This window comes from Sorghum bicolor, chromosome 5 (genome assembly GCF_000003195.3).
Source record: "Sorghum bicolor cultivar BTx623 chromosome 5, Sorghum_bicolor_NCBIv3, whole genome shotgun sequence".
Taxonomy (NCBI): domain Eukaryota; kingdom Viridiplantae; phylum Streptophyta; class Magnoliopsida; order Poales; family Poaceae; genus Sorghum; species Sorghum bicolor.
The window spans coordinates 8,584,304-8,607,309 of NC_012874.2; the positions used below are offsets into that span (position 1 = coordinate 8,584,304).

The 23,006-nt window shown below is 42.0% G+C and overlaps 2 protein-coding genes across 2 annotated transcripts; both read left to right on the forward strand.

Annotated features, from left to right (window-relative positions):
- LOC8074327 (disease resistance protein RPM1) lies at positions 3,272-6,802 on the forward strand. Its single transcript, XM_002449122.2, has 2 exons — positions 3,272-6,223; positions 6,314-6,802. The coding sequence occupies exon 1, from the start codon at positions 3,374-3,376 to the stop codon at positions 6,110-6,112; it is 2,739 nt and encodes a 912-aa protein (XP_002449167.1). The 5' UTR covers positions 3,272-3,373; the 3' UTR covers positions 6,113-6,223; positions 6,314-6,802.
- Positions 9,081-20,304, forward strand: LOC8074328 (protein translocase subunit SECA2, chloroplastic). The gene is made up of 30 exons (XM_021461578.1): positions 9,081-9,464; positions 9,599-9,668; positions 9,784-9,848; positions 9,932-10,052; positions 10,693-10,784; positions 10,954-11,019; positions 11,264-11,328; positions 11,410-11,497; positions 11,602-11,667; positions 11,766-11,881; positions 12,569-12,659; positions 13,474-13,557; positions 13,670-13,762; positions 13,852-13,947; positions 14,018-14,103; positions 15,158-15,236; positions 15,316-15,429; positions 15,569-15,664; positions 15,742-15,805; positions 15,903-16,192; positions 16,737-16,792; positions 16,910-17,027; positions 17,129-17,209; positions 17,625-17,704; positions 17,970-18,024; positions 18,115-18,184; positions 18,257-18,446; positions 18,560-18,683; positions 18,899-18,973; positions 19,176-20,304. The coding sequence occupies exons 1-30, from the start codon at positions 9,135-9,137 to the stop codon at positions 19,347-19,349; spliced, it is 3,195 nt and encodes a 1,064-aa protein (XP_021317253.1). The 5' UTR covers positions 9,081-9,134; the 3' UTR covers positions 19,350-20,304.

Consider the following 23,006-nt stretch of genomic DNA (forward strand, 5'->3'; position numbering starts at 1 on the left):
TGACTCCAAAAATAATATGATTTTCAACGTACATATAGATAAATCATGGTTTAGGATCTTTAGATTGGTGACCATACCTATTGTCAAAAAAAAGATTGGTGATCATACCTTACGTCGTATTGCGGCTGACGATGCCTGGACAATGGTCGTGAAGTCAAGCACGTCGTAGTGCTGTTCGAGGTGTCCTCAATCTCGAATGTTCAAGGACTCTAAGTCAGCCGCGCGTTGTTGACTGTTCGTGGCGGCTAGGGCGTATGAAGATGCCAGGTGCGCCTGCAGCTAGGGCATCAAGGGCTTTTTGGGCGGCGCGATTCGCGTGCGAGCTGCGGCCACGCGTTCTCATTACTGATTAGGCTGGTGTACTGCCAAACTCATATATTATTATACGGGCGCTAGATTTCTTTTTGACAAGTTAATTGGGCCATGTGCCCGAGTGTGAAAAGAATAGAAGTATCGAGCTCTGTCCACTCTCCTTGCTCAAAAAAAAGAGCTATGTCCACTCTCCTAGTCCTTCCTTATCCACCCAACACTCCAACGTACGGACCGACCAGCTGCCGAGCTTTGAGCACCGGCCGTAGCTTCCAGGTGGGAGGCGCATCCGGAGGTGGGGGCGGCGAGGGAAGCGAGGCGGGGACGCGGGGGGTCGGCGGACGCCTCCGCTGACTCAGTCGGCGGGAGCGGGAGGTGCGCGGCGCAGGTGAGCTAACTGTCCGGGCACCCAACGGTCGGCACCACGGCGGCCGCGGCGGAGGCGAACGGCGGGGGGGGGTGGGGGCGGGGACATTTCTCAATTTATGTCGTTCTGGTAGGTTTTGGTAGATGTAGTCATATGGATCATCATGTGGCTGAACATTCGCAGCTGCACCCTCTGGAAGCACGCAATATGACTCATAGCGTTGACCTTGCGCATGTCGCTGAATGAATCTGTCATCATCGTCTAAGTTTTCATTGTGCAATCCATGTCCATCTTCCATGTCATCTTCATCACCATCCCAACCACCATTTATTGGTTCAAATAGTTCACGGTCAAATTCTTCTTCATCGGAGTGGACATGTACATGGTTCCTGTGTTGCGCGGGTAATTGTCCTTCTGCATAAACACATTTAATATTATCACAAAAAAAAATATAAAACATAGTATAGGAAAACAGAGTGTCCTTGATGTGCAAACCTGTCTTAGCTGTAATAGGTGGTTCCCTACGTGTAGGAACATAATTATCATTTTTGTGTCATTTTTGTGTAACCAATCTGTAGGCTCCTCAGAGTCATCAATTTGCACTATTGTCGATAATCCAGTTCCCAAATTCGCACTTGCGGTTGTGGACGGTTGAATAATTACTCCACCACTGTCTTGGTTGGCAATGCTCGTGGTTTTATTATTTTGCAACTCAGCCTTCTGTCGTGCTCGATATTGATGTTGGTACTGAGCAGCCTTCCTTCTCTTTTCTTGTAACTCTTCGTTGGTCAACTCAACTCTCCTCTTTCGATGTTGGTTATTTCTTGTGTCCATCACTGTGTTAGCAGTACCTGCATATCCACTTCTGTGAGGTTAGTCATCATTGGGATGAGATATGCCACATGAAGCTAGGTAATTGACAGTTACCGTTGTTCAAAGGTAGTCTACTTTCTATCGTGGCTCCCGTGAGCAGTCCACCGTAGCTATGATTTCCATCTGTAGTTGGCTCGGTATTTGCCTCGTTCCTAATAAATGGTGAATTTTGGTCTATCCTAAAATGCTGATTACCTGCATTATATTTGTTGCAGTAAATATTTAAATGGAGTGACATCTCGTATAAATTATTGCAGTAATATATATTTGTTGCAGTAATATATATATATATATATATATATATATATATATATATATATTAAAATAGAGTGACATCTAGTATTTCTACTATAATTCATGTCATGTATGCGATATTTACCAATAGCCGTAGATTCTGTATTTCGGACGTGGTTGTTGTGCCGTTGCTAGTATCGTTATGATCCCTATATGCATGTGGTTGGATATTTTCCTTGTCCAAACAAAGTGCAGAGTTCTGGGATTCGGCATTCTTCCTTTGTCGATATTGACGCGAGTATTCACGTTGTTTCCTTCTCATCTCCTCCTTTCGTTCGTCAGACATCTCGGCTCGACGAGCCCGTAGCCGCAAGTTCCGTTCTTCCCTCGTCCGTCGGGCATCATCTACAGAGAGAGATAGGAAATAAATATACACCCACAAATACTATACATGTACCCTATTTGGCATCATACCTGCGACGTTAGTGATGTCACTTAGTGCACTGGGCGTATCTCGGGCCGTCGACATTGAGTAGGTGAGGAGGCAACACCTTTTGATTTTTCAAAGGATCGCGGTTGTCCACAATAGAGAGTCGATGTTTTCGAAATCTGTAAATTTCAATAGTAGAAGTATAATATATATTATTTTTTTGCAGTAGTAGAAGAAGCACAGTGGAATGCGCAAGTGGACCTGGTTCTTCACGAGGCGTTCAGAGACGAAGGAGGTCGACGGTCATGACGAAGCCGACGTGATGCAGTCAATGCTTTGAATTCCCAAGCGCGGCGATCGTTGGAAGAATGAGGTGGATCGAGCGACGTAGCCGACCTATCTGCGGATCGCGCGACGTAGCCGACCTATCTGCGGCACCAGCCTGAGGCGGTCTTCCACGGCTGGGATCGGCAATATTGGAGGTTGCGCCCTTCCTCCACGGCCGGGATCGGCAAGCTGCGGCACCAGCCCGACGCGATACGGTGTTTGGTGAGTGTTGGGCCTTCCTCCACGGTCGGGATCGGCAAGTTGCGGTCGCCCTTCCTCCACGGCCGGGGTCGGCAAGCTGCGGCACCAGCCCGACGCGATACGGAGCTTGGCGAGTGTTCGGCCTTCCTCCACGGCCGGGATGGGCAAGTTGTGGCAGCAGCCCGATGCGGTTTTCTGCGAATACGGAGTTACGGAGTTTTTCATGGGAGTTTGGCGAGTGTTGCGATACGGAGATGACGCGAGTTTGGCGAGTGTTGCGATACGGAGATGACGCGAGGCGACGCGTGAGGGCGGATGTAAGGTTGTGATCATACTTTTAATCTGAGTCGTCTAATCTGTAGGACATATGTTGTGAGTCGTTGATCTTGCAGGTGAGATTTGCCTGGAGAAGATTTTAATTATAGTAGAGATAATATCTATTTGTATATCCCCTAATATTGAAGACACAACCTCTAATATCTATTTGTATATCTATTTGGTTCCACGGTTCAGATTGTTGATATTGAAGACACAACCTCTGATACTTGGACTGGTTTGTGAGATTTAGGTTTGGAGGTCACGGCCGGGTACACTAGTGACTCTGAGCACTGAAGCAAGCACAGGCAACCACCATGGCGGAGGCCGTCGTGGGAGTGCTGATTGGCAAGCTAGGTGGAGCCTTGGCGAAAGAAGCAGCAACCTATGGAGCATCCCTGCTTTGCAAGGAAGCTTCAGCCCTCAAGGGTCTTTTTGGCGAGATCCGCAAAGCCGAGAGGGAGTTGGAGAGCATGAAGGCCTACCTTCGTCAGGCAGAGAAGTTCAAGGATACTGATGAGACCACTGGCATCTTCATCAAGAATATCAGGGAACTATCATTCCAGATCGAGGATGTTATCGATGAGTTCATGTACAAGCTTGAGGATGACAAGCATGGGGGATTTGCAGCCAAGATGAAGAAGAGGATAAAGCATCTGAAGGTTTGGCACCGCCTAGCTCACAAGCTCCGAGATATCAATGCTGAGCTTGAAGAAGCTGCAAAAAGAAGGGCACGTTATGTCATCCCGGGAATGCAGGGACACTCTGGGAGCAGTGACCATAATGCCAGATCCACCAATCAGAATTTGTGTCTTGCAAGGGAAGATGAGGTAGTGGGTATTGAACATAATGCAACGAAGCTGAAACAGTGGCTAGTGGGTGATCTGAAAGAAAAGAACTACAAAATAGCCACAGTGTGGGGAATGGGTGGTGTAGGTAAAACTACTTTGGTTGACCATGTCTACAAGATTGTCAAACTAGATTTTGATGCTGCAGCCTGGGTAACTGTGTCACAGAGTTACCAAGTTGAAGACTTGCTAAAGAGGATTGCAACAGAGTTTGGCATCATAACTGATGCCACCAACATGGAAATTAGAACCTTAGTTGAGATCATCCGGAAACATCTTGAAGGTAAAAGGTATATCTTGGTTCTAGATGATGTTTGGGAAAAGGATGTATGGATTAACAATATCATGGAAGTCTTTCCAACTAATTGTACCAGCCGATTTGTTCTCACATCAAGAAAGTTTGATGTTGCATCATTGGCAACTAGTAATTGCAGAATTGAGCTGAAACCTCTAGGAGATAAGCACTCTTGGGAGTTATTCTGCAAAGCAGCTTTCCGGAATAGTGATGACAAAAGGTGCCCGTCAGAGTTACTGGATTTGGCTGCAAAGTTCTTACAAAAGTGTGAAGGCTTGCCTATTGCCATTGCATGCATAGGCCGTCTATTGTCTTTCAAACCACTGACATGCCCTGAATGGGATAGTGTGTACAAGGAGGTAGAATTGCAGTCAACTAATAATTTGATCCAAGGTGTCGATAGCATTCTAAAACTCAGCTTGGAGGACCTTCCATATGAACTAAAGAATTGCTTCTTACATTGTGCAATATTTCCAGAGGATTGTGAGTTGAGGAGGCGAAGATTAATTAGGCATTGGATTACTTCTGGATTCATCAAGGAAAAGGAGAACAGAACACTAGAACAAGTGGCAGAGGGATACTTGAATGATCTGGTAAATCGAAGCTTACTACAAGTTGTGATGAAGAATGAGTTAGGACGAGTGAAGTGTTGCCGAATGCATGATGTTATCCGCCACCTTGCCCTTGACAAAGCAGCAAAAGAATGCTTTTGTAAAGTTTATGAAGGCCATGGGACATTCACGATACATGGAACACGCAGACTATCAATTAACAACACCAATATTGTACCATTGAATCAATCTGGTGAGACACATCTCCGTGCAGTCTATGTTTCTACACATACTGTCGATGTTGAATTGCTGAGGTCTATCCTTACATCCTCAACATTGCTGTCAATATTGGATCTGCAAGGTACTAAAATCAAGATGCTCCCTAATGAGGTCTTCAGCTTGTTTAATATGCGTTTCTTGGGTGTTCGAAATACTCAAATTGAGATTCTGCCAGAGACCATCGGAAGATTGCAAAACTTAGAAGTACTAGATGCAGTCGACACTTGTCTACTATCTTTACCAAAGGATGTAGGAAAACTGAAGAAGCTTAGGTACCTATATGCAACTGTAAGAGTCAGTGAAGGAACTTTCTGGCGTCAGCGTGGAGTAAAGGTGCCTAGGGGCATAATAAAGAACCTGACTGGACTGCATGCTCTGCAAAATGTTAAAGCTAGCTCAGAGACTCTACATGATGTTACTGCTTTGACGGATTTACGAACATTTTCAGTTGACAATGTCACAAGAGAGCACTCGTTAATCTTGTGTAGTGCTGTCCATAACATGAGCAATCTTTTCAGTTTGTCAATTACTATGTCAAACGAAAATGAAGCATTCCCATTGGAACAACTTAGTTTGCCAGAAACTATTTCTAAACTCGCACTTGATGGGCAGCTAGAGAAGAAACGGATGCCTGAGATTCTCTCATCCTGGTTGCACCTTCACAATCTCACTCAACTATCTCTGATATTCTCCAATCTTGATGAGAACTCATTTCCTAACCTCATGGTGCTGCGTAATTTATGCTCACTTCGCCTTTCTAAGGCTTATGATGGGAAGACATTATGCTTCTCTGCGCAGTCATTTCCTAGACTGAGACAACTATGTATACGGGGTGCTCCGCAACTCAGCCAAGTAGAAATAGAAGAAGGTGCACTGGGAAGCCTCGTTGAGCTATGGTTTGCAGGGTGCCCAGAACTGAAGCGCTTCCCTCGTGGCATTGAGTACCTTACGACGCTTGATGAATTATATTTGGTAGATGCTGCAGATGAGCTTATAGAGATCCTTAGGCAGGAAGATGAAGCAAATGAATGCAACGAAGAGCTAATGAAGATTAGCCACATTAGAAGGGTTTTTTTTAATTAGTGCAACTGGGGAAGACTTTTGGCAAAGAATTGTAACCACCGAAGGGAATGCATTCGCTGGCTGAAGGCTGGATCCTAGCTACTATTTCAGGAGTTCACATACAAGGCAAAGGTATGCGTTTTACGCTGCTTCTTTGTTTATTGGACCGGCAGAATGCACTGTCATTCCTCTTAAAATGCCACGTTCGTTACATTTCCTCAGGTTGCTGCTGCTGGCTTTGTTTTTCTGCTTTGGACCTTTGGTGGTTCAGTTCAGCAATTAGTGAACATGTATTGAGCCAGAGACGGAGGAAGGACAGGACATCCGCCCATCAGCAAGAGAAATGGTGCAGATTACAAAAATAGAGTGCCAATACGAATTTACTAAATCAGTTTGTGAATTAAGCGCAAACACAGTGTTGTGATTTTAGCTGCTCCGTCATGTTGTTTGTGGTGTACGTCTAAAAATAGAAATTGGTGCCTGGTGCAGAGACTAGACACTAGAGAGTGCTTGCTTTGGGTTTTCTTTTAGTCTCTGGTCACGGTCAGAATGGATTGGCCTGATGTCCTTTACGGGTAAGGCATCACCCAGGTCTGTTATAAGCTTGTCAGAGTCTTTACTTCTCGTTTTGCAGAACTTAACCTTTTTATTTGGTGGTGCTTTCTGATGTATGAAGCCAAAACTTTTAAGTTTCAACCAGGATTTTTTTTTTACACGAATGATCTGATCAGATGAATGGAATATGGGCGTGATTAAAAGGCTGCTCCTATGACATTATCATTTTAATTGTCATAAAGATATATTATGTAGTATAAATTAAAGGCTGAATACGTAGGTTTAGGCTGCACCATTTATCTGCCTAATAACATTTCTCAAAGAATGCATGTGCCACATCTTGGATATGAAACACTGATGAGGCAATGGGCGCCATCATATACCTCCTTGCATAACCGTGGGAGATCCAATATACAAATAAGTATGAGAAAAGTATTCAGTGCAAACCATATTTTAAGTTGATCATGAAAACCCTCTAAAACATATTTAGGAGTTTAAAAAAAGTATAATCTACAGTGTATCTATAAATGTACGATGCACAAAGTTTGAGATCAAAATCATTTTGTAAAAATTCAAAATTGTAGTATGTGTGTATGCGTCTAAGAAAGCTGAGCTCGCACGAGGTGAGATGTGGCTGCAGATGGCGAGCTTGCATGGGGCGACCTGTTAGTGCAAGGCGATGAGCATGGCCGTGGCAACATTAGGCGTGTGGGGGCCTTATAGCCTCACGAGGGAGGGGCAGCGTTGCCAGTGGTGCAAGACGATGGCACTGGCAGCCCATTAGCGTCTTGGTTAATTATATAATGGAGATGGTTGCCCTAACATGTCTACTTTTAATGGCTATTTTTGCCGGCAGTCAAAATATCTGCCTTCGTTAATAAGTTAAGAAAATAAAAAATAAAAAACCCATTGATGAGCCTGGCAAGTCCATCCACGAGGCGCGTGGAGCCCATCAACAATCGCTGCCACCATTGCTCGCTGGATCCGAGAGATCGGCCGCCACTCTGTGTTGCCAAAAGAGTCGCCTACTAGAGGAGAATGCCGCTAGGGCCACACCCTCATGTGCTGTCGCCGGGATCAGCCTCCGCTCATGGTCTTCTTTTGGAGGTGGATGTAGAGGTGTTAGTGAAGGGCGTCATCAATGGTGGAGGGACCCGAGGTGGATGGCACCGTCGTAGGTGGAGGGGCCCAGGTGCTGCCTTCCTGAGCTAGAGGTAGAGGTGGAGGGGGCCGACAGATGCTCTAAGGGAGATATGGGAGAGAGGGAAACAAGAGATGTGTGGGAGAAAGACAAGAGAGATGCGCTAAGAGAGACGAAGGGAGATATTGGTCCATTCAGCTGGAGATTACATGCCCATACGTCGTTCTTAGTAAAGAAATACAAATGAATTGGCAATGCATATAACTCCACGTGGCCTTCAATTCAACCATAAATGAGGTCCATGTCAGTGATCTAGGGATGACTGATCCAACTTGCATGGCACAAGGCATGGTGGAGAACGGGCAGACACTGCAATGGGTGACACAGATGTATGGTGTGAATCTGATCCCTATGGCCGAGTGTGTGGCGTCCAGGCGTGTGGCCACTAGTTTCATACCGCGTGATGGTGGTTTGTCAAAATTAGGGGTCGCACTGGTGGTTTTCGACCGAGAGCGAGGATCGAGACGAGGACAATGAGGCCAGCGCTGCACTACATCTCTTCCCATTGCGCTCATGGCTGATTTTGGAGGCGAGTGCCTTGTAAAAGACTACCTCCGTAAATCATTTATCCATTAACGGAGACGATTGTATTGGGACAACCACCTTGGTTAATCTTCATAAACCGAAGATTAACCAAGGCGGTTGCTGGGCCGACCAATAATAATAAAGGCGGGCAATCGGCCCGCCCATCTCCGAGGCCAAAAACCAAACGTTTTGGTTAAATTTTTATGTAGTACTGTATCTGACACAATTTTAGGGACCTAGAGTGGATTTTACTTGTGCTAAGATTAACAACGGATAAAGTTTATCGGCCATGTAGAAAATTAATCAAGATGACGAATGAATCATAAATAACTATAAACATCCATGCGAGGAAAGCGAGAAATTAAGCAACTAACATAAGAAATGAGGTATATTTTAAGAGAGAAAAAAAAGGTTTAAGAATTAATCAGTTGGGAAAATCTACTTTAAAACCATGCATTGCAACAACATGAAATGGTGCATATCCTGAGTCCCTCCAAATTTCTTACTCGATCCCCATCCACCTCAAATCCTCTCCGGTCGCAAAGCTATTTGCCTATTCCCCAACCTATTCTTCCATGCAGTCTCCCTGCCATGTGGGGACAACTTGTCAATTACCGAGCATGTCCCACCTATCCTGCCGCACAGCCTCCCCCATGTGGGGACCACTTGTCAGTTATAGAGCATGTCCCACGTGTAAGTAATCTCTTCCTGCATCCTCTCCTCCCTTGCCCCCATTCTTCGCATCCCAACTGGCCGACTCCCATGGCCGCCGCCTCCGCCGGCGGCTCTCTGTCCACCGCCTCCGCCTCCCTCGTTCCCACTCCCACCTCAGCCCCGGCCCCTCGGCTCCTCAGCAGGCGAAGCACCAAGCCCACAACACGAGCTAGCCCCACCCCGAGACCAAAAAAGCCGCCTCCTCTCTCCTGCGCGGCCGCAGCGACTCCCACCCCCGCCCCCGCGGTCGCGTCCAAGTCGGCCGGGTCATGGAGGGACCTGTGCAGCCTCAACGCCTGGGTGGTGCGGGACTACCGCCGCCTCGTCGACTCCGTCGGCGCGCTCGAGCCGGCGCTTCGGAGGCTCTCGGACGAACAGGTGGCGTGCGGAACTAACACTCCCCCTCCCCTCCCCCTCTCAGCGAGTGGTTCATCCATTCAGCTTGTTTGCTAATGGTTCTACTTTGCTCGGTCTGGCTGACGTGGACAAACAATGTGCGCGTTTGCGTGCAGTTGAAGGCAAAGACGGCGGAGTTCCGCAGCCGCCTAACGCGCGGGGAGACGCTCGCCGACGTCCAGGCCGGTACGTCTTCTGCTCTTACCGCCATTGCTGAGCTGCACCGTTTCCTTCGAGAGTTTGGGTTGGTTGGTTGTTGTCTGATGTGCTGATGCTCTCTCCGTGTGTCTGTCCACTCCAGAGGCGTTTGCTGTGGTACGGGAGGCAGCTAGGAGGACGCTTGGGATGCGGCATTTCGACGTCCAGGTTTGTCTGCCTTTTTTTTTTGAATGTAAGGCACCAGTTGGTTCTCGTGACTGAGTTTTGTTTCGTTGGTGTAATCCATGCAGATAATTGGTGGTGCTGTGCTCAACGATGGCTGCATTGCAGAGATGAAGACAGGCGAGGGGAAGACACTTGTTTCCACACTCGCGGCTTATCTCAATGCCCTTACAGGGGAAGGGGTTCATGGTACTGTATGAAATCTCATCTTTTGAAGTCGTCCTTTAAACCTGTCTGACTTAGATGGTTCCACTCCATTCAATACTGATCAATTTAATGCATGCTCCTAGCTGCTCATAAGTCCTTTGTAGTGGTTCAGTTGGACAGCTGAAGATAGTGCACTATTGTGCATCTCAGTTATTTGTCAAGTCAATATGAACTTAACTTTCAAGCAAATTTTAGGTTGTGCTTGGTAATTGGTTGTCTTTGCATGGCCAAGCTGGCATAGTGGGATCAGTAGTTTGGTTTGTATATGATGAGGGAATGGTTCTATTTTGCTGAAATTCATATTGATACTCTGTTTCTGCAATACATATGAGTGATCTTGTGCATATTTATTCTACTGCTTTTGATGCTCTTAGGAGATAAAGCTTGTTTAAACATTGCAGTACGACTGTTGTTTCAACATGATTAAATTTGAAGTGATTACAGTTGCAGTTACCATGAAATCCATGCTTGTTGGTCAATGGTCATGCTTAATATAATACTGAAGATAAGCAAATATACGATCTGACCCGCACTGCACATCTAGTGTTAGGCTCTGCTCTAGTTAGCTCTCAATGTCTGTCTTCCCTATTTTCACAATTAAGCTCTGTGATCCTTTTTTCAGTGGTGACTGTAAATGATTATTTGGCGCAGCGTGATGCTGAATGGATGGGCCGTGTTCATCGCTTTCTCGGTCTTACTGTTGGTCTGGTTCAGGTATATACATTATGATAAACAAGGCTTTAATAACAGTGTTTCACACTCCAGATCACCTTCTGCCAGTGTGGAAACACCTGATGTTGCTACAGTAGTTTATAGAATTAGCAGAACAGGCAAACATATAACCATCTTTTGCTCTTATTTTGTATATATGGCATATTCATAGGCGGGTATGAAGTCAGATGAGAGAAGAGCCAGCTACAGATGCGACATTACATACACTAACAACTCGGTAAGATGCTCAGCTCAGTAAAAAAAGCTCTTTTTAATCTTATCTTGTGGTTATCCAGGTTAGAGGGACAACCTTTTCTGGTGATAATTTGGTATGACCTTGTTATGTTGAAATGCTAACTTGGGATAGACACAAACATGTCCGGTCAATGAGGACTTTACTTGCTCATCTTTGTTACCTGTTAGTATGTTGAGATCTGGAATTCTCGTTGTCATAGTTCTCAAAAGCCGCACACCCCATGCAGGAACTTGGATTTGACTATCTTCGTGACAACCTATCTCGAAACAAAGAACAACTTGTTATGAGATGGTACATTTAAGACTTCACTCTCGCAAAAATGTGATGCTCTATATTTGCTCTTTTTCTAACTATTACTGCATGAATTAATAGGCCAAAGCCATTCCATTTTGCTATTGTGGATGAAGTGGACTCAGTACTTATAGATGAGGGAAGGAATCCATTGTTAATAAGTGGAGAGGTTTAATCACTCAGTCCTTCTTGAACCTGATTCCTTCCATGTCGTTTGAGTTTCTTGACCTGTGAAATATGTCATACTCCACCGTTTTTGTGCCATTTTACTAGGATAATAGAGATGCAGCTCGGTATCCAATTGCTGCTAAAGTCGCAGAACTTCTTGTGGAGGGTGTTGTGAGTATTTTGTAATTGCTAGAAACTACATGCTACAATAGCTCACAGTTCCAATGTTAGTTCCTTCAAATGTTTATCTATGTTGATTATTCCTGCAGCATTACACCGTCGAACTAAAGGGCAATAATATAGATCTGACAGAGGACGGTGTAGCACATGCTGAGATTATTCTTGGGACAGATGATCTATGGGATGAGAATGATCCATGGGCAAGGTGCTGTTCTCTGTTTGTTTTTTATGTAATATGTACCTTTTTGTCTGATTACAATCATTTCCCTATGTGCAACTTTTGATCAATTAGCCAATTTTGCTATTGAAATGCAATTTTGAATATACGTATGTGTGCAAGCAACGAAATGAATCAGACATGCCAGTTCTTCTGTGTCAGCCTTAAGTCAGATCATTGTTGTTAGGATTCCTAGTCCTACGGGGGAGGGATCGGAGATTGTAGGCGTGGCTGATCGCGGGGCGAGGCTGGAGGGCGCGGCGGCGCCGTTGCTGTTGTCTCGCGCGGCTAGGGTTAGGGCTCGGTGGAACTCCCGACTCCCTGAGGGAAGCTGAGAAACAAATATGTTTCTGCTTAGTTGATCCCAATAATGTTTACAAGTATTAATACCTCTCTCAACTAGAAATAGGAAATATTCTAATAAATATACTAATAATATAATAAATATGGGCCTTTAGCCCCCTCTAGCCAAAGACCGCTCCTAGCCACTTGTGGGCTTGCGGCGTGTATAGCCCATGCCGGTCATAACAATTGTGCACCATCTTTGCCATGGTTGCAGTTAGCTGCTGAAACAAAATGATTAATAATGGCATCACACGATGGGGGCAGCTAACTTAAATGCAAGTTGGGACATTCAGTGCCTAGTGAATAACCATAACTTCTCAAATGCTGCAGGTTTGTGATGAATGCTTTGAAGGCAAAAGTGTTCTACCGAAGGGATGTCCAGTATATTGTCAGGGATGGGAAAGCTATTATAATTAATGAGGTACTTCCTGAGTTTCAGTATTTCTGAAAAGAATGCCATTAGATTCTTAGTGCTGTTCTGCATATGTTCCTAGTTGTACTTAGCAGCTTGTGTAGGGGAGGCTTTGCATATGTACACACACATGCACTTGTATATCTGCCTATTTGAGTTTTTGGAAGGGATATTGGCACTTTACTGAATTACACTTTAAATGCTCATGGAAGCTCATTAATGTTTTTTTTTAAAACCAAGTTATAAATGTTCACTGGGATACCAGATTTCTTCTCAATGATGATACATTTTGTCCACATGGTTTTTTCAAGAGATAAAAATTGGAACCAATAAAGGTTGATCATATCATCCTATCCAATCAGCTTTTAGCGGTCCCATGTAATTGGCAATACTGATCGATGATGATGTCATGTGCCAATAAAAATGTCCATGCACACTAGTTGGTTGTGATCAGTTTTTGCATGAACAAGCCATTCATGACGTACTGAAAGTTCCACTTGCTGATTAACTCATTTTTTATCATGCTTTTATCAATTATGTCTTGGAAATTTTTTATGCGTGGAAGAAAATTTCTGTGTACCTAACGTCCTAACTAAGATAACATTCATCCATACTGATCCAGTGATCCTTCAGCACATGTTGTTGTTTTTTTTTAACATAACATCAGAACATTTCTTTTCATCACATTAATGAACTTTGATTGACGTCTATCATATATATATCTATTATATTCTCTTGATATATAATTCACGTTGCCTGTTAGTTCAACAATTGCATGCTTTGGAAATCCTGTCGTTGGATGATAATATTAATTCTTTTCCAGCTAACTGGCCGAGTTGAACCCAAAAGAAGATGGTCTGATGGTATCCACCAAGCAGTAGAAGCAAAAGAAGGCCTAAAAATCCAGGTCATTATTGACTTACACTTTGCCACTTGACATTGATGGAGCTACTGTTTTTATAATTTTCTGAAAGTTTATGATAGTTTCTTTTGTGCAATGCTAATTGCAATTTAATCAGGCAGACTCAGTAATTGTGGCTCAAATCACATATCAGTCACTGTTTAAGCTTTATCCTAAGCTTTCTGGGATGACAGGAACTGCTAAGACAGAGGTATGGTGTTTATTAGGTTGCTTTCTGAATAATTTATTAATCTGTACAGCTTATTATTCCAAGCTGACAGGATCATGCTGGTTTTACAGGAAAAGGAGTTTTTAAAGATGTTCAAGATGCCTGTTATTGAAGTACCTACTAATCTGCCAAATATACGGGTGGACTTGCCTATCCAAGCTTTTGCGGTGAGTCTTGTGGAAGTGGTTCCCCCCTTTGGTACTAGAAAAAAATTGATTGATTTTGTTGCTTTCGTAGACTGCAAGAGGCAAATGGCAATATGTACGGGCTGAAGTAGAGTCTATGTTCCAATTAGGCCGCCCTGTTTTAGTTGGAACTACAAGGTGAATTCTATTTTTTGTTTTAATAGTTAATGCAGATTTTATCTCATCACCACCATATAACATGCCTCCATGCCTACTGGAAAATTTGGTTGTATCACTATGAGATTATTAGTATGAGATATTTGTTTCGTCTATTGTGATTTATAATACTTAAGGAACTAATGAAACTGAAACTACAAAAGGTTTGTTCTGTTTGAATATGTTTTTTTAGCAAATTCAAAAAAATTGCCTGTTATCACTGTGGGCAAGAAAAAACTTACTAGTTAGGTTTCATCAACACTTTTACCTCAATTTGTTGTCGTTTGTGATTTTGTGCTGCTGGGAATTTCGTTTTTAGCAACAGTACCTTTCGATGCATGCTGACAAAGTAAATTAGCTAGTTCCTCCTTTGCATAAGCATAAGCGAAAATGATGTGAACTGAGAAAGCAGAAATCATTTTATTTACTACTGCCTTTGTCTCTTCACTCCCTTGCCACCTGCTTATTAGAAAATAACAAAGTAAATTTGGGTATGATTTGTGGGAATGCACCCTTATTTATTTTGGAGAAAACCTCGAAATTTAAAGGGGCAGTGCAGTAATCATGACCGTGTTATTTACAACTGCACAGTAGCAACAGCTCCAAGATACCTGTTTGTTTCTTTTTTTTAAAAAAAAAAAGTAGATAAACTACTGAAGATAAGATTTTGATATGTTTATTTTGGTCGTAAGATGGTAGGAGATAGACTTTGGTTTAGAGATCTTTTCATAGGATGAAAACCTGTTCATAAAGATGGAGGGTAGCTTATTGTTATCATGACCCAACTAGTGAAGTGAGGATGCCCACTGTAGTTCCATATTTTGCATGTGCAGTTCTGAATTCTATATAAAGCTCACCTTTGGTGGGCTGGATTCCTCCTTGCATAATAATTAAAGGTAGGGCTGCCTAGAAATTCCCTTCCCCAAACCTCCCCTTGTGTGGGAGCTTTCAGCATTGGGTATACCCTTTACTGTCTTGGGATGCTTATCAGTTTTCATACAGCTGTCTAAACAAATGGTGTCTATATCTTTTGTAGTGTTGAGAGTTCTGAATACTTGTCAGAGCTACTTAAACTTCGCAATATTCCACACAATGTCCTTAATGCAAGACCAAAGGTTTGTAAAATGTTTGCTTTAGTTAACTTCTTGTCTTGTTCTTTTCCATTGATAAAGCTAATTGCCTTATTCCTGACAGTATGCTGCAAGAGAAGCCGAAATAATTGCCCAAGCTGGAAGAAAACATGCTATTACAATTTCAACTAATATGGCTGGTAGAGGAACTGACATTATTTTAGGTGGTAATCCAAAAGTAAGTTCATGCATATATTTAGCAATGCTCACCAGGACTCCTTTTGGAAAATGTACGAAAAGTCAAAACTGATAGCAGCATTGTTAGTATTTTAGTTGTTCACACCTAACAGAAATATGGTCCATCTTTCTGTTGCCAGATGCTTGCAAAAGAAATAGTAGAAGATAACATACTTCCATTTTTGAGCCATGAACCTCCTGATATTGACATGGAAGGGGAATCCACATCCCACAAGGTGGTTTATTCAGATCCTTTTATCTGACCCAAGAACTTTGCAGGGTGTTTCTCACTATTTCCTTTTATCATGGATAGGGTCTCTCAAATATAGAACTTGGTCCATCATCAGTAGGTCTGCTTGCCAAAGCTGCAATCATGTGTAAGTACTCGAGTGTTAATGGTTGTATATTAACATATAATGACTTATCTTTTTGTTGTTTGGCTAACTCTTTCACCCTTTTCATATATGCTTCCAGCAAAATATATTCACAAAAGTGAGATAAATGAATGGTCTTTTAGTAAGGCAAAATCCACTATTGCTGAATCTATAGAAATGGGTCAAATGATTGGGATGGAGAAACTGCAAGAGCACATGACTGAAGAGTCTGAGATGTACCCTCTTTGTGATGCAATAGGACTTGCTTATCTCAGTGTCTTAAGGGATTGCGAAATTCATTGTTCAGCTGAAGGTGCTGCCGTGAAGAGATTAGGTGGGCTCCATGTAGTAGGAACTTCTTTGCATGAGTCGCGCCGAATTGATAACCAAGTAAGATGCTGCTGATGTGGCAGGAAGCACCTGAGCCATTGCATGCTGCTTAGCCCTTTATATCATATAATATATAACCCTATGATTCTGGATTAAAATAGATGTCTTATCCATCAGCAGCAGCTTTCATTATCTTACACTGCACGCATCATTGTACTGATGCAGTATTAACTGGCACAGTGTCACAAAAAGAACCTGTAGAAATTCTGTCTTCATATGTTATGCATTATTCTTTTTAGTAAATGTATTTTTATATTAATGAATTTTTATGTTATTTTCTGTTCCCTCAGACTAATCTGAGTCTTTCGAATAATGATGTACTAATTTATTAAAAATCATATTTAGAAGTTGGAACATATTAATTCTAGCTAAAGTAATGTTTCCTTGCCCAATTTCATATATGTATTATATCATCTTTTTGTGATCTTGTTGGGTTTCATTTCTAGCCTATCTCATCCTGCTTGTGACAAAAGGCTTTCTTGATTTTGTTGCTCTTTGTTTGGTACCACTGTATGATTAAACCAGCAAGCTTTGTTTTTCCCAGCTGTGTGGCAGAGCAGGCAGACAGGGTGATCCTGGGTCAACAAGGTTTATGGTGAGGTATGTTTGTTCCCAACAGAAATACTTTAGCCTGCTAAACTGCTGTAACTTCTGGTATGATCTGATAATATAATATATGCTTAATGAATTTGACAGTGTCTTACTTTTTATACTCAGCTTACAAGATGAAATATTCCAGAAATTTAATCTGGACACTGAATGGGCTGTGAGGCTAATATCAAGGATAACAAATGATGAAGACATAGCTATTGAGAGCAATGTTGTTGTGAAGCAGGTCAGATTTGTATTTTATTACAACGCCATATTCAAGCATCGTATGGTTAGTGGCACCATAGTGATAATCTTGCTTACGTTCATTGAGTCTTCAAAATGCAGCTTCTAGGCCTTCAAATCAACGCAGAGAAATATTATTTTGGAATAAGGAAAAGTCTTGTTGAGTTTGATGAAGTCCTGGAGGTATGCAACTACCCCAAATTGCAGTACTTGTATTCTGTAGTATGACTTTTGCTATTCACTTTCATGAACAATAACCTCATGTAGCAATCTCCTTTTTCTTTGGCAGCCACTCTTCTTTTACTATCATTTCTATTGTGAATACCCTTTTTTACTATTGTTATCTTTTCTCTTCAAATCATGATTAACAGATCTCGTTGTTGGGGTGCAAATTGGTGCCCCTAAGGGTCTTCACTAACCCTCTTTAGTTTAATTATTAGTACTAACTTCCAAATTTGGTCTCGTTTTGAAAAACTTGTATTCATGAGGATTGGCAATAGTAAAAAGGTATTCACAGTAGAAATGATTGCAAATGCTTTTCAGTTTCTAGTAGCATCACAAAAATTCATGTGGGTTCTTTTGTTCATACCTTTGATAGGTCCAAAGAAAGCATGTGTACAACCTTAGGCAGGTGATATTATCTGGTGACTCTGAAAGCTGCAGTGAACAAATTTTCCAGTAAGTTTACTATATTGCCTCTTGCATGAAGCATTTCAATGTTCGTATGAAATGGTAGAGCTATAAAGCATATTCTTTTGGATCAAGAAAGAATTAATAATCCATCTTACTTTAAAGTAATTGTTTTTCCTCACTTTGTCAACACACCTTTCCAAATCAATGTTTGGCTTTTACTTAAATCATTATATGTAGTCACTTTATTGTTCAAAATGCTGCTATTTTATTTTATTTTTCATTGAGATGCCTTTAATTGAAATTCTATTAGGTACATGCAAGCAGTAGCTGATGAAATTGTTTTGTTAAATATTGATCCCCAAAAGGTACTTGCTGTGTCCTGACCCTTAAGTTTATTTCTGAAAGCATTTATTTTCAGTGCCATGTCAGTTGCCAAAATGATATATTTCTTTCAGCCACCCAAGGCATGGAATCTGGTAAAGCTTTTGGATGAATTTGTCAGACTAGGCGGAAAACTACTGAGTGGTAATATACACAAATTATTTTTAGTCCATGTTATTCTATAATGGGTATTCTGATTTCTGAGATGTTCTGCAGAATCATTCGAGGACATCCAAGAGGAAAACCTACAATCAGCACTTGAGGAAATGCAAGGTTGGGACCCAGTGAAAGCTGATAGTTTTGCTCTTCCAAACATGCCGGTGCCGCCTGATTCACTTAGAGGAATTCGAAAGAAAACATCTTCTATAATGCGGTGGTTTGCCATTTGTGTTGATGATACGTCAAAGTATGTTGTGATACGATACACATGTATATTTCATATATGGCACAATATAGCATTCACAACAAAAGTTATTGATCTGAAAAGTTTATGTTGCTTCTTTTTGATAAACAATCCAGGAAAGGGAGATATACAAACACTGTCAATCTGCTCCGGAAATATTTTGGGGATTTTCTAATAGCTACCTACTTGAATGCTGTGCAAGAGTCCCGTTACGACGATGGATATATAAGTGGAATCGAGGTTTGATTCTCTTTTGAATTTGTTCACAAATAAGTTAAACCCCAACCAAACGATATCCATGTTTTTGTGGACTCTTGAAGGAAATTCTGTTTTCCCCTACATGAATGTATTTGATTTTTGAACTTCAACTCTGTAAATTTGGGCAATAACAACACTTTCCCATATGTACCATATTTGTTTTATTTATATACATATTTACCTGTGTTTAATTGCAGCGGGAAGTACTTTTGAAGACTCTTGATACGTTATGGAAAGATCACTTGGTAAACATGAACAAGCTTAGTTCTGCTGTAAGTCGTTCCTTGAGATGTTTTGCTTTCAAAATATTTACATCTGCTCTTCTTTTTCGAGAACATCCTCTTCAAACTAAATCTAATAAAAAGGAAAATACTGTAAATCAAAGAACCTTGTCTGTGATTTAATCAATCATCTGCTGATATCATATCCTGAAAACTGTGGTGTTGACTGGATCGTAACTTTTTTTTTTGCTAGGTGAACGTTCGGAGTTTTGGACACAGAAATCCTCTGGAAGAATACAAGATCGATGGCTGCCGCTTCTTCATCTCGATGCTGAGCGCCACACGACGTCTCACCGTGGAATCCCTACTGCACTACTGGTCGTCTCCCATGGAATCCGAAGAGATCTTCAACACAGAGGATCAATAGCGAAAAGACATCACGTCTAGTGTGGGCTTCTGCTGCAAGTCGAAGACAGGTTAGGCACTAACATAGTTAATTAGCAAAGCCACAAGTTTAAACAGGATAACTGGATAAGTATGGACTGCAAGACACTGCACACTACTGATCCCGCATCACATCAGCAATACGGCGGAGCCGCCTGTAACGCCGCAAAGTTGGAGCTTGTTTGCACGCTACAGCTTGGAAGTGGCTTAATCTCGTCCGCATTGTACCGTGGTCATTAGATTAGGCCTTGTTTAGTTCGCAAAATTTTCAAGATTCCCCGTCACATCGAATCTTTGGTCACATGCATGGAGCATTAAATATAGACGAAAATAAAAACTAATTGCACAGTTTACCTGTAATTAGTGAGATGAATTTTTTGAGCCTAGTTGCTCCGTGATTAGACAATGTTTGTTAAATAAAAACGAAATGCTACAGTCCCAAAAAACGAAAAATTTTGCGAACTAAACAAGGCCTTAGATCGTCATGATGATGACTGTTGGTTCTCTGCACAAAGTCTGCTCTGTACCTTTTTCTGGGAGCGACAATACTCGCCAACCCTTGCTCGCACATCGCTCGTCAGACGGGGAACAGGAGCCCGTGCGGAATCTCTTGCTTGTGGACGTCGAACTCTTCGTGCAGGTAGGTACGCATCACCCTAGTGGCCATGCTTTGACATTTGCCAAGTTGATGCTTTTTAATCTTTGGCGCGTGTGATGGTGGCAATTTGTAAGTCAACTCTCTGGAGACTGGTAACGGTTTAACCTGTGTGTGTGTTTTGGGCTCGTGGACAAAGTTTGTATATGCTGCTGTTCCTGGCTCTCTCTTTTTTTTTTTCCCACTGTATGGATGGCACAGTGATCACTGATCAGTGATACCTAGTTACACACTTGCACGTGGGAGAAGGATGGAGCCTTGTTGGCAATATATAATTGAGGTACTGCTGCGTGCACGAACTCATGCAAGTGCGATGCATCGAACATCTGGGCCAGGTTTCAATTTCAAGTAGCCTTTTTCTGCTGTGGATGGGTTGGGTCCTGCCAATCTGCATCGCACACACAGACTGACGCACACCAAGCCAAAACAACCGCATCTCTGCATTGCATGCACTGCATTTGCATTTTCACGCGTCTGTTTCGCGTGGGCGGGCGGCTCCACTTGTGTGTGCCGCCTTTTCAGAATCAGGCAGCGTCGCGGTCGCCATCAGCCTGTCGTCGCGACGCCGACGCCCGCACCAGTGCCTTGGAGGCGCAGCGGCGTCATAGGGTGCCTGACGTGCGTGCGCAACCACACCACCGGCGTTGCGTACGCTTTGCTCGTCGTCGCCGGACCGACACGCACGGGCAGCTGGATGCATAAGCTGCTGCTGGCATTCACCGAGACAAGCTTGTTTAGCAGGGCTCGTCTCTCGTTCTACCTCTGGCTTTTTCATGTCAAACATTTTTCTAGAAAAATCGTTTTTAGGTACAAAGTGAAAAAGCCGAAGCTGTTTAGGTGAAACCACAAATTATAGCTTTTACAAAATTGCTCTGGCTCCTCTAGAGAAGCCCCTCATGAGTCATGAGAAGCCGTGCCAAACACTCCCTTAGTGCTCCATAGCTACATCGGCTACTGGCAAGTCAGTCCTCGTTTGGTTTTAATTTTTTTTTTAAGATTTTCTGTCACATCGAATCTTTGGATGCATGCATGAAGTATTAAATATAGATAAAAAATAATTAATTGTACAGTTTGTTTGTAATTTGTGAGATAAATCTTTTGAGTCTAGTAAGTTTACGACTGAACAATAATTGTCAAATACAAATAAAAATGCTATAGTAGCTAAATCAAATTTTTTTTCTCCAACTAAACATGGCCTCGTCTTGCCCTTGCCACCAGGGAACCAGTGGCATCCACACGCGCACGGATATGCGCTGCGCATGTGGACCTACTGTACTAGCTGCGTGCATGATACTCTAGCTTTGTTTAAGGGGTGTTTGGTTGGGGATGTTAAAATTTAACAGGTACTAGTATTTTCGTTTTATTTAATAATTACTGTCCAATCATGGACTAATTAGCCTAAAAAAATTCGTCTCGCAAAATATTCTCTAACTGTGTTTTTAGTTTTGTAAATAGTATATATTTAGTACTCTATGTATGTGTCCAAATATTCGATGTGACGGGAGTTAACAAAATCACAAGAAACCAAACAGGGCCTTAGGCCTTGTTTAGTTCCCAAAAAATTTTGCAAAATTTTTCAGATTCTTCGTCACATCAAATCTTTAGACGCATGCATGGAGTATTAAATATAAACGAAAATAGAAACTAATTGCATAGTTTGGTCGGAATTGATGAGATGAATCTTTTGAGCCTAGTTAGTCCATTATTGGACAATATTTATCACAAACAAACAAAAGTGCTACAGTACCTGTTTTGCAAAATTTTTTGGAACTAAACAAGGCCTTAGTTCTATAGGCAAAAAAATTTTGGTCACTGTAACACTTTTGTTTTGTATTTGATAATTATTATCTAATCATAGACTAATAGACTCAAAAGATACGTCTCGTAAATTATAAACAAACTATATAATTAATCACTTTTATCTATATTTAATGTTTCGTACATATACCATAAATTTTAATATGACGAGGAATCTTGAAAAGTATTTGTTTTTAGCTGCAACTAAGGCCTCGGGTACTCGAGACTTGAGCAATCGTTCAGGGACGACATTGACTTGGACCGAAGACCGACTGGTTCGAGTGCCGTCCTAACTGTGCTGGGAGTTGGGAAACGAGGCAGGAGAATCGCAGCAAGGGTAGATTTCCTTCTCTGTTGAACGAAAACCCTTTGGCACCACATCTGGTCAAAACCCAAGGATCCGTTCCAACTCAGTCTCCCCCTCTCTCGTGTTGTACTGCCTACCTAAAATAAATGTAATTCACATTTTCTAAGAAGTTAAATACTTTCAAATTTAATCAAATATATAAAAAATAGCATTTATAGCACCACATAAGTAGCATTAGATTAAGGCCTTATTTAAATCCATCTGCTAGAACCATATTATCTTATTAACTACTATATGAGTGGGCTGCAAAAAGGCTGTAAAGAAACCTTACAGCCAACAGCCGACTCTATTATTAACCTTGTTCGGACTCAGAGTCTCAACCAAACACATCCTTTGTCGTTCATTGTAAAACCAAAATAGAAAAAAAGTAGAGGTACTTGTAGTTTTTATTGGTGATTTAAAGTGACCAAACTTTAGAAAACGAGATGGTATAAAATAGTTACTTTTCACCATATATACGCCTTCACGACTTTATTTACAGCTTTCACGAAGATGCCTAAAAAAGTTGATACCTTCACATCATTGATCTAGACTCTAGGCTTTGGAGCCTTATCCTTGGTGCATAAGCCTAAAGAGAAAAAAAAAAATCCATTACTCAGAAAGGGAATTGCATAGGTTTGATATCTTTGCTATTTCCCCTGTAAGATGTGATGGCACTTAAGATTCCACTATGAAGCCAGCTGTTAGCGCACAAACATATAAAGGTTAATTATATTATTATTGACATGTGCACAAATAAAAAGGTTGTGGACAATAGTAGAATAATAGCAAGGTGCCCAAAGATCGAGCTTTCCTTATCAGCGGTAAAGTGTTCTTTTAAT